This window comes from Nelumbo nucifera, chromosome 2, assembly GCF_055504915.1.
Source record: "Nelumbo nucifera cultivar China Antique chromosome 2, China Antique-T2T, whole genome shotgun sequence".
In the NCBI taxonomy this organism is placed as follows: Eukaryota; Viridiplantae; Streptophyta; class Magnoliopsida; order Proteales; family Nelumbonaceae; genus Nelumbo; species Nelumbo nucifera.
This window is the reverse complement of record NC_142650.1, coordinates 20,751,863-20,767,221: the sequence shown is the minus strand read 5'-3', so window position 1 is coordinate 20,767,221 and position 15,359 is coordinate 20,751,863. Positions and strand designations below refer to the sequence as shown.

The following is a 15,359-nucleotide window of genomic DNA, read 5'->3' as shown; positions in this document are numbered from 1 at the left end:
TGTTTTCCTATTTAGTAGTAGGTTAATAAATCAATCTTTTAGGCCAAATTTGCTAACCCTTGATGTTAGAAATAAATAATAAAAATTAAAACAAAAATGATACAAATACAAAAAAAACACTAGTATTTTATATTAATCATATTAAAGAAAAATAACTATGATAAATATGAAATATGAAATTTAAAGCTGACCCAAAAAAATGCAATTGTTTTCCTTTTAAGTGGTAGGTCAAAATTCAACCTTTAGGGTTAAATGTGTCAACCCTTGATATATCATAATTGTAAGTACGTGGAATTAGACATCGCATTACTTGTGATGAATAGCCTGCCATGGGATTACAGGTAGCCAGTTCATAAGTAATAATGGTGTGACAAGGCATTAAGATAGCAATATCAAGTTCCCAGTGCAATTGTTTCCCATAAGTGTGTTCAATATCCTCACTAGTCTCATAACAAAAAGAATTCACAATAGTATATTAAGTTACAGCCTCCTATCACAAGCCCCCAATATATTCCACACCACACTACAAGACCATCGAAATCCCATATTGGGTATTGGTTCCTTCTTGTTGCAGCATTACAACACCTGTAGACATGCCTTGCGACTTAGCACATTGGCCTTGCCCTACGGACACGCCTTGCGACTTAGCACATTGGCCTTGCCTTACGGACACGCCTTGCAACTTCATTCCTCAACTACGTCTCACAACCTCATTCCTCGATTGCACCCCACACCCTCATTCCTCCACCTCGCCTTACACTTACACACTAGACCCACTTCCCTTACCACATGACCTTAACTAACACTTACATTTTCAAGGTAACTTCTCCCATGGTGCATAAAGTCAAGCTTCTAGAAAGGGGAAGTATTTGCGCTTGTGCTCACATGCAGGCCCCGGGAAAGAGCAAAAACTCCGGTACTAGTGCAACTGCATGGGCACATGGCAAAAACTTAACACACCCATGCACCCCAGCTCCAATAAACTCGTAACAACATTCCCAAAATGAGAAATTTTACCTCTTTTCCCAATGAATTCCTATGGATCTTCAATGATCCCGCTTATATTATTGCTTAAAGCTTTTTTTACCAAATTGAAACCCTAGCCTCCCCTTTTGCTCTTAGTTTCCTAAAGACCTTTCTTCATCGCCATCTAATGTCTTTTAGGTAAACTACTTCAGTGCCTCCCACCCTACTATCCTACACCCACAATAATTAAATAATAGAAGTTAAAAATATAAAAAAACAAAAATTATGAAAACATACGAGAGGGGAGTGTTGGCGGTGGACCAATTAAAGAGTATGATGAAAGAATGCATAGAGGAAATTCAAAGAGGGAAGGTAGTGGAGGACAGGCTGGCTGCGTCTGAGGAGAGAAGTCAGGTGTCAACGGAAGACCCCCTAGCCCTTTCGGTCAATTTGGAGCAAACCCAAACCCGGAACCCGAGTCACCTGGGTTCTGCTTCCCAACCGAAACGGGCCAATGAAGAAAACAAAATCAGGAAGGCCAGAAGTGAACCCAAACCTCATCGGTGGGAACAAACCAACAACGACAAGATTTTTCTTGGGCCCTAGTGACTTAGCCAATCCTCAAGAAGATCTGGTTCTCTTTCTTCGCCGATTGAATAAAGATCTGGTCTCCGCGCCTTCTCGTTGGAGGACACAGAGGAAAATGTTGTTTTAGCTCTTTCCCCCAATCAATGGTGGTGGCAATCCTCTGGGAAATTAAGATCAACTCAAACACTTCTCTGTCATTCGTGTGGAAGAGGAGCCAATGGAGGTCCAGCCGATAATTGTGGTTGACTCTTCTTCTCAGATGCTGAACAAATATGCTACACAAGAAAGGGAGAAACTGACAACTATTCCGGATACAATTCATAAAGATAATACGCAAGGAATTGAAAACGTCTCATCCACAGGCAACAATGGCAAAGATGCAGTTGTGGCGACACAGGAAGATAAGTGTTCTAAGGCTTCTTCCTCCTCTTCTTCTTGGGTTTCTTCAAAGTTATTGGGGTTAGGTAAATATCTGGGAGTGTCGCTAGACGAGCTGGAGTAAGAAACAACAAAATTTTTAAAGGGAATCGAGCACAGAATTCTCATGGAAAGGGGAAAGTTAGTTGTGAAAAAAGGAGGCACTGCTTCAAAAAAGAACAGGGAAATGATGAGATTAAACTGGGGTTTAAATGATAAGGCGGGAAGCTACAAAGGGGGGTGAGAATCAGTAAAAAGTAGAAAGGGAAAGGGTCCGGTTTTTGTCTATATTTTAAAAGTGTTAATGGATTTGAAGATTTTATCTTGGAATGTTAGAGGGTTGGGATTGGGAAGAAGGAGGTTAGTAGTGTGTGAGGTTGTCAAAAAAAGCAAAAACTCAAATTCTTATGCTTAAGGAGACAAAGCTGGAATCGTTGGACGCAGGAATTGTTCAGAGCATTTGGGGGGAGGGTCAGGTGAGATGGAGAGCTAAAGCGGCAAGGGGTAGTGTCGGGGGCTTGGTCCTTTGGGATCCAATTGTGTGTAGGCTAATTTCATGCAGGGTGGGTTCTTTTTCCATCTCTCGCGTTATGGAATTAACTAATGGAAGCTTTTTTCAAGTGACCAATGTGTATGGTTGAACTCATTTTTTGGAAGAACTTGAAGCAATGAGAGGTTCCTTTTCTTATCCGTGGCATTTTGTCAGTTGAAGAGAAAAATACCAGAAGCAGGAGATCAAGAGGGATGTGTCTATTTAATGATTTTGTAAACAAATTGGAGCTCATAGACTTTCCTCTAGTGGGAGGAAGTTTTACTTGGACCGACAACCAGGATAACCCAACTCTTGTCAGGCTTGCTAGATTTCTGGTCTCTGAAAACTGGGATGAATTCTTTCTCGATTTCAAGCAAGTGATTATGTCGAGACCTGTCTCAAACCACGCTCCAATCCAGATGGTATGTGGAAGTAGGAACAAAATCAAAACACCTTTCAAGTTCGAAAATGCATGGTTTGAAGAGGCTGATTTCCTGTCGTTATTAAAATCTTTTTGGTGTGAAGTGCAGGTTGAAGGGTCCAGTTCTTTTGTTCTTGCTCAAAAGTTGAGGGCAATTAAAGAAAAGTTGAAAGTGGAAAATAATCTGAATGCAGAAACAGAGAAGAATGCTTGTCTCGGTCTTATTGCTAAAATTGATAGAGCAGAGGAAGCAAGTCCAATTTCAGAAGAGTTAAAACTGAAAAGAATTCAAGCAAAGGCTATTTTTGACAAATTGGTAGTCAAAGAAGAATTAAAATAGAGACAGAGAGCAAAATCAGAATGACTGAAAGCGAGGGATAGGAATACTCACTACTTTCATAAGCTGGCAAATGCAAAAAAATAGACTGTCCACAATCAGCAAGCTTATTTGGGATGATAAGGTGGGTGTTTCGGTTGCAGAAATAAAGGTAATTGCAACTTCTTTTTACAAAAATCTTTATAAGGAGAAATGGAAATGCAAACCCTTCCCTATAAGCTTGCCTTTTAAAAGATTAAGTGAAGAGCAAATAAACCTTTTTGAAAAGCCTTTCTCCGAGGAAGAGATTAAGATGGCAATCAACAACCTAGACAATGAGAAATCCCTTGGGTCTGATGGTTTCTCCAACATGTTTTATGTTAAGTGTTGGAATTTTGTGAAGCAAGACATACTTAATGCCTTTTAGACCTTTCATTCAAATGCTTCTCTTCGAAAGAGTCTGAATAATGTATTTATCATGCTCATTCCTAAGATTGAAGGGGCTATGCATGTTAAAGATTTTAGACCAATTACTCTTCTGAACAACTTTTACAAGATTTTGGCCAAGGTCTTAGCTGAAAGGATGAAAGGGGTTTTGGATAGTGTGATCTCGAAAAATCAAAGTGCCTTTGTGCTGGGTAGGCAAATGATTGATTTGGTGATTATTGCAAATGAATTATTGGATTCAAGGAAAAGAAAGGGGACTCTAGGTCTGGTGTATAAGTTGGATATTGAAAAAGCCTATGATCATGTCAATTGGAGTTGTTTAGACAGAGTTCTAGAAAAAATGAATTTTGGGCAAAAGTGGAGAAATTGGATGAAAATTTGTGTTTCCTCTCCCAAATTTTCCATCCTGATCAATGGACAATCTGTAAGCTTCTTTGATAGTTTTAGAGGGTTAAGGCAAGGAGACCCCCTATCTCCCCTTCTCTTTATCTGTATCCTGAAATTCTAACTCGCTTTAGTTAGAAGGCTGTCAATTCAGGGTTGTGGAAAGGGTTTGCAATCTCCCTAGGGGGTGAAAAAGTGAATATTCTTCAGTTTGCAGATGATACTTTATGCTTTATTGATGCTTCTCTTGAACAACTAAAAAATCTTCTTGGGATCCTCAGTTGGTTTGAAGTTGTCATAGGTTTGAAAGTTAACCTTAATAAAGTCAAATTATCCCAATGGGTGAAGTCCCTAACCTGAAAGAATGTGCTAATATGTTGGCTAGTCAGGTGGATTAGCTTCCGATGAAGTATCTGGGCCTTCCATTGGGGGCTAAATGCTCTTCCTTTGCCATTTGGGATCCAATAATTGAAAGATTGGAAAAGTAATTGTCTTCATGGAAGGAAAAGTACATTTTCTTTGGTGGTAGAGTGACCCTTCCAAAAAGTACCCTTTCCAACCTTCCTACCTACTTTCTTTCTCTTTTCCCTATCCCAGATAAAGTGGCTAGGAAAATTGAGACTCTCCAAAAAAACTTTTTGTGGAGGGGTTGGGAGAAAGAAAAGAAAATCCACCTTGTGAACTGAAACTAAATCGGCCGCCCTAAGGAGCAAGGGGGCCTAGGTTTGAGAATAATTAAGGTGACAAATTCGGCACTGCTTTGCAAGTGGATCTGGAGATTTGCCACCGAAAGGGGAGCTTGGTGGAGAAGTCTAATTGCATCTAAATTTGGGATTGAATGGGGTAACTAGAGAACCAACCCATCATTGGTGTCTGAATCATTCCTTGCCTGATGAGTTTCCTCTTATCTTCCAATGTGCCTCCAACCAAAATGCTTCGATTGTTGATGTCTACATAGTTTTGGGCAATGAGGTGCTTTGGGTTCCCTAGTTCAGAAGAGGTTTTTTTGACTGGGAAATTCAAGAAGCTACGAGACTGTTGGAAATACTACAGGTTCAAATCATTTATCACAATCAGGATGATCAGTGGAGTTGGGTCTAGACCAAAGATGGTGTTTTCTCAGTAAAATCAATGGCCAGTAGACTCTGTAGCAGAGTGGTAGTGGGGGATTTCCTTGCTAAGCAGATTTGGAATTCAGTTTGCCCATCTAAGGTTAACTTTCTTGTCTGGGCAATGGTCTTAGACAAATGTCTGTCTAGAACCAATCTTGAAAGAAGAGGATTGCAAATCCCGGATAAGTCTTGTGTCCTTTGCGATGATCATCTGGAGTCTACGGATCATATATGCATTTATTGTTCATTTGCTGCCCAGGTGTTGTATCACTTCTTGAAGTCTATGGGGATATGTTGGGTCATGCCTAAATCGGTTAAGGAGTTGCTATGTAGCTGGAAGCTCAATAAATTGATGAAAAGAGGGAAATTGGTCTGGATTTCTATCTCGACAACTGTGATTTGGGTCACTTGGTCTGAGAGAAATAACATATTTTTTAATTAAAGAGTGAGAGGGCCCGAGGATATTGTTCAGACAGTTGTTGGTAAAATGCTCTCTTGGATTTCAGTCACCCCAGAATTCAGACACACAAATGTAACTCATTTACTAAGAAATCAGTCAATTTGGTGCTTGTAATGGGGATCTTTCAGGCTTGACTAGCTGTTGGCAGGTTTTGTTTTGTACTTTTATGAGTTTGATCTAATAAATTTATCTTACCTTTTAAAAAAAAAACAAAAAAATTATGAAAACATACAAAAATTTTATAGAATGCATTTGGGCACATATGTAACATTATATATTCATCAAATAAAAAAAAAGAACAAAAAATAAGAAAGATAAAAATAAGTGTGATAAATAAGAATTGTTTTTAGTGATGATGGAAATGAAATACAAAACTTAAAATTAACCCAAAAGTGAAACTGTTTTCCAATTTGGTGGTCGGTTAACAATTCAACATTTCATTTCATGACCCTTGATATCACAATAAATAATAAAAATTTAAAAAGATAAAATACACAATAAGTACACAAAATACATAAATTTTGTAAATAAACATTTGGGCACATCTCTAATATTCTACATAAATCACATTAAAGAAAATGGATGTAATAATTAAAGTGCAACCAATAGAATTTTTTTATACAAAGAAATATAAAAAGAATTGTTGAAAATTTTTGGAAATGTATTATTAGTATAATCATCATTACCATCTTCATCATCATCTAAAATTGTTGCACATGTACACTTAGTAGTGAACTAAAAAAATCCAAACCTCATTCAACAAAATCTATTGTTAAACCAAAACTCTCATTGATTAAAAATAAAATTAACCAAGTCAAAAGTAATACTTTTATTTTCAATTTCTTTATTTATTTAAAAATGAAGTAGAGCTGGATTAAAATCTGATTTAGATATGAATCCAACAATATCTGAATTCGATCCAAGATCCACAAATCCCATTAGATTTCAGATTGGATTCAGATTTCAGTTTTCATTAGTTGGATGGGATTTGGATGTTGATTGGTCCGTGAATCCAATTTGAATCTGATTCAATGTAGAAAAAAATTCTAGATATATCATATATGTTTGGATTTGGATTTGGATTCAGATGTTGGTTGGATCCGTTAACCCGATTTAATGTAGAAAAATCTACACTCATTACAAGAAAATTGGGCTAACCCCGGCAGTTTACAGACGGCAACCATAAAAAGTGCTACCTTAAGTACACCTAAGGCGGCGGTTTTAACATCACCACCAGCTTTGAACTAAACAAAGAAAAAATAAAAAAATTGAGGTGGCAGTTTTGTGAACTAGCCCGACGGTTTTTGTCTTGAGCCGATCGTGAACCGATCTATAACAAACAAACTGTTTTGAATAGACAATTCATTAAAAAAAGTGGGGTGCATTCTCTTTCATTTTCCACTTTCGTTCCTTACTTTTCCAATTCCCAAGGGTACCAAGCTCTATTCAATCAAGTGAGAGTTCTATACCATTTCAATCGATTGAAAGAAAGCTCCATAACTTATCTTCAACGTTACTTAATGATTGAGAGAACAGACGTTTGTGTACATACATTGAAGAGAAAAGCAAGTTCGGCAACCATAAATAAAATTATTAGGGTTTCTTGAAATTGTAGGTAATGCTCAAACCCTCCTCATCGTTTTTCATAATCTATACGATTATTTTTGTTTTTGATAGTTGATCAAGGGTGAAAGGGGTTTATTGGCCTGATGTACACAAGTTAATGTTTGTTTTGAATTTCTACTCTATTTTTTTCTTTTTTTTTATTATTTGTTTATTCAATCTTGAAGTTAAATATTTTAAGATGCCCTAATAGATGGCAAATGAAACAAGAAAAAGAAATTTCGTTTTTGGAAATATCATAGGAGTTGCGATTTCGTTTGTGTTTGCTCTATTTCATCAACTTTGTAACAAATACTCTCAAATTCAACTGAACTAGTCTGCAGATCAAGAAATATTTTGAGACTTTAGGTTGATTTTGGGACTTAACCTGTTACTGTTATATTGTTGAAAGAGATGTCATAAAGCATAAATTGAGAGAAAAATAGACGGAGCGTCGCCTATTATAAAAGAAACTAAAACAAAGTTCTAAGATTTTTCATGTTTAAACCTCTCAAATACTTTGAACATTAAAAAAGAGCTCTGGAATATACACTCCTCTCTCCTAGCCTTGATAAGGACGGGGGCTCGCTCTTGTTTGTTGAGAGGCAATCATTCTGGTTGAGTGCAGTAAGTGATAATTTTGAGGGGCCTTGCGAGATTCTCTCATCTGAATTTCTGATTTGTTCTACTCACATGGTCAGATGGTCGGAGTCGGGCTTTGCTCTACAGACCCATGGGACCAATCTGCTTGGTTTATCTCCAACCTGAGCCCCCTGTGGCCAATAGAATAAAACATGCAAGAGATTTGGTCGATTTGATTAATCAGTTGTGATAAATTTCTACTTGAGAAATAATAGGTGACGCTCATCTTCCAAGTATTAGAACCAACAATAAGAATTAGTTAATAAATAAAAGGGAAAATTCTCGATTAGTACTCCGTATTTTAGGCCTAGTGCCATTTTGGTCCCTGAATTTTAAAATGTGACAATTCAGTATTCAAACTTTTAAAACGTGTCAATTCAGTACTTACTGTTAAGTAGCTATTAAATGTTTTTGAAAAAGACACAAGCACCATTGGGTGTCATCTAATTTTCTTTATCAACCATCCAAACATTGACAAGAAGTTACAGTCCTAAATCCTTGCCACTTTTATTCAAGAAAGTTGGGGTGTAGAATGCTCACTGAGACGTGCCCCTAACTTTCTTGAATAGAAGAAGCAAGAATTTGGGATTGTTAATTTTTTGTCAATGTTTGGATAGTCGACAAAGAAAATTAGATGACACTCGAAGGGCATTTGTGTCTTTTTCAAATGTCACTTAACAACTGGCTAACAATAGGTACTAAATTAACATGTTTTGAAAGTTTGGGTACTGAATTGTCACATTTTAAAGTTTGGGAACCAAAGTGGCCCTAGGCCTGTGCTCCTAATCGGGATTTTTCCTTAAATAAAATTAGATGACATTTAAATGACATTTGTGTCATTTATATGTTATTTAATGGCTGGTTAAGGTAGGTACTAAATTGGTACATTTTGAACGTTTAGGAATTAGATTGACACGTTTTAAAGCTTTTGGACCAAAGTGACAATAGGCCCAAAATACAGGATAATAATATGGAATTTCCCCCCAAAAAATAACATATTGGCCTCGTTCGCTTTTCAGTAAGTTACTATTACCTGAGTAAGTTTTTCTTAGAAAATACTTATTCGGGTATGTGTATTTACCCATATTTTTTATTTCTTAAGTAAATAACGTAATGGCCATTTTAGCAATAAAAATCCATTATTAAAAGATACATTTTTGTCCTATTAAATATTGACAATTTTCTTCCTATAAATAAAAAAATTATTTACTCACCAGAAGATGGATATCATAAAAATAAATTATAGATTCCATTAACCTCCTTTCTCCCTCCCAAAAACATCATAGAACGCCCCCTTTATATATACAGCGTTTTGAATATTCTCAACATCCAGATGCATATTGCCCCATATTGGAAACATTTCAATGAATTAAAAAAAAAAATTGGGATTTTTAGAATGTACGGTGGAGTTAAGATTTCTGTGGTGTACTGCACAGTAAAACCCCTTTAAAGATTTACGTACGGAAGATATTCCTAATGTCCGGCTAGATTCTGTTCTCAGATCTCGGGACTCTCTATAATGACGCATATCTCCACGTGAAAGTGCGGCTGTGCGGTCTGGTGGCCACTGGCCAACCGTGAAATCGTGAAACGTTTGGTAGCAATTCTATCCGTACGAGTGTATAGAATGCGGGCACTGCCATCACCATACAGGCACTAGCAATTCCCGTATGGCTAGCATAGTTGAAATAGAATTATCCTTCAACTTACCCTCGCTGACTTGCATTGCATCTCCCTCTCTCTCTCTCTCTCTGACGAGAGAATATGTTAGGTCTGTTTCGAAGGACTCCTCATCAATCACAAAAGGTTTTCAGTTTCTCTGTTTGCTTAATTTCGAACTTCGAAGTTCACTTCCTGTCATGCTGTTTTATATACATAGTGGGGGGAACTGTGTTTTATTTTCATTTTTTTTGTTGTTAATATACTCAGCATCAGAGAGACGACGGCGAATGGTTTTCAGTAAGTTTCAGTCCAGAAAATTTCATTCCAGGCCTCATCATCGGCTTCCTCTTTGGGTTATTTTTAGATTTAACAAAGCTACCAAAAAATAATGCGAAGGGGAATAAGCTTTTATCCAAGGTGCAACTACGGAAGACAGAATCAAATTGCGGCGATGAAGAACTTAAAATGGTTAGACTTGTTTCGATATCTTGATTTTTATACTTTTTCTTTGTCTGGGTTCATAATGGAAGCTTTAAGTTCTATATTAGTGGTGGGAAGTTGAATTCTGATGAAGTAGGAGGGTATACTTCTTTCTCCTTTTCCTTCTTCAGTTTTAAGCACCCCCCACCAAAAAAAAAAAAAAAATACAAAGGCTCCCTTTTACAATGAAAACATTGTTTTTCTTGCCATTTACATCAAAACAAATTATAAAGGGCGAAAAAAAAGTAATCGCCATAAAAAGGATGGAAATGATAGCTGAAATATTTTGGGCTGTAAAAAATAAAATTGTATAATGCTTTCTCTGCTTTGAAAGTTGAAACGTTAAGTCGTTACATTTGGCCAATATAAGGGGTTAGTTCGCTTTCTCATGAAAAATTGCTTATACCCTATTTTTTGCTTCTTATATCAAAGCTGAAAGCTACTAATTGCAGGTTTTGATAGTTAGGCAAGACTTGAAAATGGGAATGGGAAAGATTGCATCTCAATGTGCTCGTAAGGTTTATTAACTCCTGTTTTTTTCATTGGTGGAGAGTTCTGCATTGTTTCACGGTTTATATAATTTCTGCAAAATCCTTATTGTTAGATCCTTTCTTTGATTGTATGTCACTTTTGAAATGGCAGATGCTGCCACTGGAATATATGCAGAAATGATGCAAAGGTAATTACAGGGTATTTCTTTAACGTGCGAATTTGCTATTCAATTGTTGGCATCTAAGTTATAAACAAATAATCACCATATCTTACACTCCTCTCCATGTTTTGTTCAAATTATTGAAAATAGTAATTGCACTTTGCCCCTCATTGTATAGAAATAAAATTTACCCATTCATTGTCACTCAAAATCATACTCTAGTAATTTGATAGCTGAGATAACAAATCTAGAAACCTTCATGTTCCATAGTGACCTCTACGTGTTTCATGTCTTGCAGTCAACGTTCCCTTTTGAGACAATGGGAACAATGTGGCCAACCAAAAATTGTTCTTTCATGCAAGAATCAACAAGAAATGTAAGTAGGTGATCTTATCGAAAATACCCTGTTTTTCACTTGAATGGAAGTAGGTGGTAAATATGGTTTTGTTTCTACATTAGGAACTACTTTTTTGGGTTGATCAGTGGTCTTCCCTTTTGTGCATTCAATCAGGAATAAGCTTAAGGAAGCTGCAGAGAGCATAGGTCTTCCAACTTTTGTTGTTGCTGATGCAGGACGCACACAGGTGTTATTTATTTTCTTTTGTGTGAATTTGTGCCCCTACATTTTCATCTCTTTCCCCTATATTTGGGAGAATTTTCTGCTAGAAGGTCATAGCAGTGTGTCTAAAAGAAGACTTTCATATGGAAAGGTTTTAGATTAAAAAATGTTTAGCACTGGATAGCCAATATTAGTAAGGGAAAACGTTGATAAAAGGTGGGGCATGGGCTAATATGGAGGGTGGGATCAATTGTCCCCTATCTAATGGAAGGTGTCATGTCTCCACATGGAAGAAATAGCCTAGCTCATTATGGAAGCATCCTACTTGACCTAATTAGGGACTGTATGCATTAAATAGCCATAGATTCGATGAATCTTAAATTCAGGGTGACATTGTATGCTTCATACACAAATAGTATAGTTTATATAAATTCAAGATCCAAGGAATATTGTTAATGTATAAGGAGAAAATATGAAATTTCTTCTGATTGTTATCATTGAAAACTGAAACACCATGTTTCCAATCTGAAATTTAAATAAAATTCATGCTTGCTGATAAAAAAAAAAAAACTGAAACACCACGGGATTTCAGTGATTTTGGAAAAAACAAAGCAGCTTGGAATATTCAAGTCTTCATCATAATCATTTTTTAGCTATATGTGGTAATTCATGCATTGGTTAATTAATCATTTAGTACTTTAGTTTTATAGTTTCACAATGCAGAGATTTATAATTAAAATACACTTTGTTAGTTTATAATTCTTGGTTGCAGGCATGCTTTCTGTTATCTTCCTTAAAGCAGCCTACCATTGTTCAAGACTTTAAATAGAAATATAGTTTTATTGTTGTTGTTGTTTTTTTTTTTTGTGGTGGTTGGGGGACTGGGGGTGTATAGATCCATCAATTCTTAAAAGAATACCTCCTGATTAATACATGGGCTGTAAAATTGGGTATGGATTTAATCCTAAATTAGGCTCAATAAGAGAAAAAGAAAAAGCAACCTTAATATGAAGTTTAAGTTGGTATCGGAGCATCAACAATGCTGAATAACCAGTGGAATCTCTAATAGCTTATGAAAGACATGGGAATAGTTGAAGGGTTTGGGTTTAAGATGGCAAGGTTCATAACTAAGGATTGCTAGCTACAAATAGGATTTTGTGTCCTAATCTGGCTATATTTTCAAGCTATAGGTTTATAGATGGATTAGAATCTATGATGTGGCTAAAAGAGGCAAAAAAAAAAAAAGAAATTGGTTACTCAGGCAGATTTTAGGGTAAAGAGGTTACCTTTTTTCGTTGATAGATCAGGATTAGACTGGTTTGATTGTAGGTTGTTAGTGTCAAAAATGGTTCTGGGTATGGCAAGTGCTGCATGTGTAGGGTGAAAATGGCAAAGATTAAGGACAAATGGATGCTACAGAAACAATAGACAGTAGGCTAAATATGAAAATGTGAGAAACTAGAACAGAGAATAACCAGAAGTAGTTTCATTACCATGAATACAATAGTAAGACAATATACTATTAAGAGAGATCATACTCAAAGAGATGCTAGTAAGAGTTTCACCTCCAGTAGAGATGTTACACTTTTGCAAAAATATGCTATCCTATTCATTTTACTGAAACTATTTCTTAAGAAACTAAAGAAAGTTCTAAGAAGACAATGAAGGCTTCCTACTTAGAAAAGATTTGACATAAAAGCAATCCTCAACTAGCATGGAGTTTCACATTCTAAAATGTCTTCTTAGTCAATTTTACACAGGAATTAAATCAAACTACTGATACACCATCCTCTGCTTTGACCATGCCAAGGGTCATTTCCCAATGTTGGTCCCAGATATCTGGGGTCTTGAGAGGGGTGAATTGGATACTGACCTAACGTTTTGACATTCTTTTTTATTTCTTTCACAAAGCGTCCACTCTCAGATTGATGTTACTCCCAAATTGTATAACCTTGTTATTCTTGACAAGGAAATCAAATGAGGCGAGTGCATTCAGACACATTTATTCCATTGAAGAATATCATCATCATCTAAGCCTTGTTCGAATTATATTCCATCAATAATATATGTTTAAATAAAGTGATGGGACTGGGCTGCTTCTTTTTCCTCTTTTTTAACGAGATAACGTACTGCATGAAATAATAATGTACTTTGATTGGAAACTGTACTTGCACTTCGGATAAGTTTGATATATTTTTCTTTCCAATTGGAGCAGGTTTTGGCTGGGTCAAAGACAGTTCTTGCTATTGGACCTGGTATGATACTTCTAAGTGCTACTTAATAATATATGCTACATAATCTTTTGTGTGGTGTAAGATATCTGAAATGCTGAACTGTATCTCATCTCTGGAAGAAAAATATACTTGCCTTCAAAATCTCTGTTGAAATTTTATTTATCCTGTTTTCAACCAGTTTGTTCCAATTTAGTGGTCACTCAAGTTTTCAACCAGGGATCTGGTTTTCTGAAAATAAGTGAAAACTACCCTAATTGAACATAAACTTCTTACAATATATTATTTATCTTACACACTAAAATAGTGCTAACTACTGCACCTTCACGGGGTCAAACAATTTGCTTTCAATAGGTGAGGCCAAATTATTCTCTGAAACTGTTTTATTTATTTATTTGCTTTATGGGTAATCTGAAACCAAGGTTTGGTTTTAAAAGGCTAAAGGCATAGAGGTGTAATGGTTCAACAAGGTCAGGTGCAAGCCTCAAGGCGTTGCAAGGCATCAGCCTCAAAAATTAAGAAAAAAAATTAATTAAAGCTTATAAACGATAGAAATAACATATAATATATCAAGTTAGAATAATAGAAGGTACAAATATCCATGAAATATAAGTTTATAAGCAATAAATTCTAGCTTCTAAGCATTAAATAAGATAATAACTAATCACCAAACAATTATAGATATTTTACATTTCATGTTTCAAAATGCAAAGTTCTCAAATTATTCAAAGACCAATTTAGGCAAAAGGAAACATATGAAGAATCATCCATATAATTGATGCTAGATTTATGGTCATCCAAGAGTTTAAGAGAGGAAATAACTTAATTGATTTGTTCTATGCAAAAAAAAATCGATAAAAAGAAAATAAATCCATTAGGAAAATAAACGAGAAAAATAACAAGCTTGGGATGTTAGATTTAGAATAATACGAAAAAAAGCCCACTTGATTTATCCAAGAGAAACTAAGAACTTGATTGGCCCTTTTTTGCAGTGCACTCTCCTAAAACACTAAGAGAAACTAATAGAACTTGATTTTCCCTATTGGTTTTTCATTTTTACTCTTTTTATTTGTTCCATAATTATTAAAGTGGTTCTATATATTTGGAACTACAAAAATGTATAAAATATATTATTTTTCATTAAATCACTAAATAATCATTGATACTTGAGGCTCACACCTTTTTATGCCTCAAGCTACACCTCTCGCCTTGAGTCTTGAGTTTCAAGTGTTTTTAAACAATGTTTGAAACTGATATTTTGTCCATAAATGTACTGAACTGTAGAAATCCATACAAAATTCTGTTTTATATCATGTAGGATGGGATAACTATAAGCAAGATATCTTGCTTACTGATAAAAAAAAAGAAGAAAAAAACTATAAGCAAGATATTTTTCTCAATCCATGGGTAGAACTATAGGATGCTGAATCCATAGGATTGTACATACCATTCTATTTTTAAGGTCTTTTCTCTCATCAGAGCTTTTCTTGTCCCTTTTACCGAGACATGGAAAATTTACTTCCAATTGCAAATTTTCAGATGGTTGACATGCCATTTATCTATATTATTATTATCTGCTAAATATTAACTCATATAGTCACCTAATATAATGACTCCTTGTCTTGATTAAAAGAAAACTTTGTATGTTGATATCAAACAGGCAGAAAGTCATCTGTGGATTCGGTAACTGGGAAACTGCGTCTGCTATAACAATGTTTTCATTAAAGATGATATTTGATAGAGTTACTGCCAAAGGTTGTACTTGTTGTAAGTTATCCTTATTGGTGTTTCTCAAGGCGGTGTTTTTGTTTCCTTTCCCTCACCATGTTCCAATAGATACAATTCAGATGCAATAAATGAATTTTACATCTGAGAGAAGTAGAAGCAT

At 35.6% G+C, this 15,359-nt stretch overlaps 1 protein-coding gene across 1 annotated transcript; it reads left to right on the top strand.

The window, feature by feature from the left end:
* Positions 1 to 9,535: 9,535 nt before the first annotated feature.
* LOC104595109 (Peptidyl-tRNA hydrolase II (PTH2) family protein) lies at positions 9,536 to 15,349 on the top strand. Its single transcript, XM_010255693.3, has 8 exons — positions 9,536 to 9,693; positions 9,817 to 10,017; positions 10,482 to 10,542; positions 10,672 to 10,708; positions 10,980 to 11,057; positions 11,193 to 11,265; positions 13,456 to 13,495; positions 15,132 to 15,349. Exons 1-8 carry the CDS (start codon positions 9,652 to 9,654, stop codon positions 15,179 to 15,181), a joined length of 582 nt encoding a protein of 193 aa, XP_010253995.1. The 5' UTR covers positions 9,536 to 9,651; the 3' UTR covers positions 15,182 to 15,349.
* Positions 15,350 to 15,359: the final 10 nt, after the last annotated feature.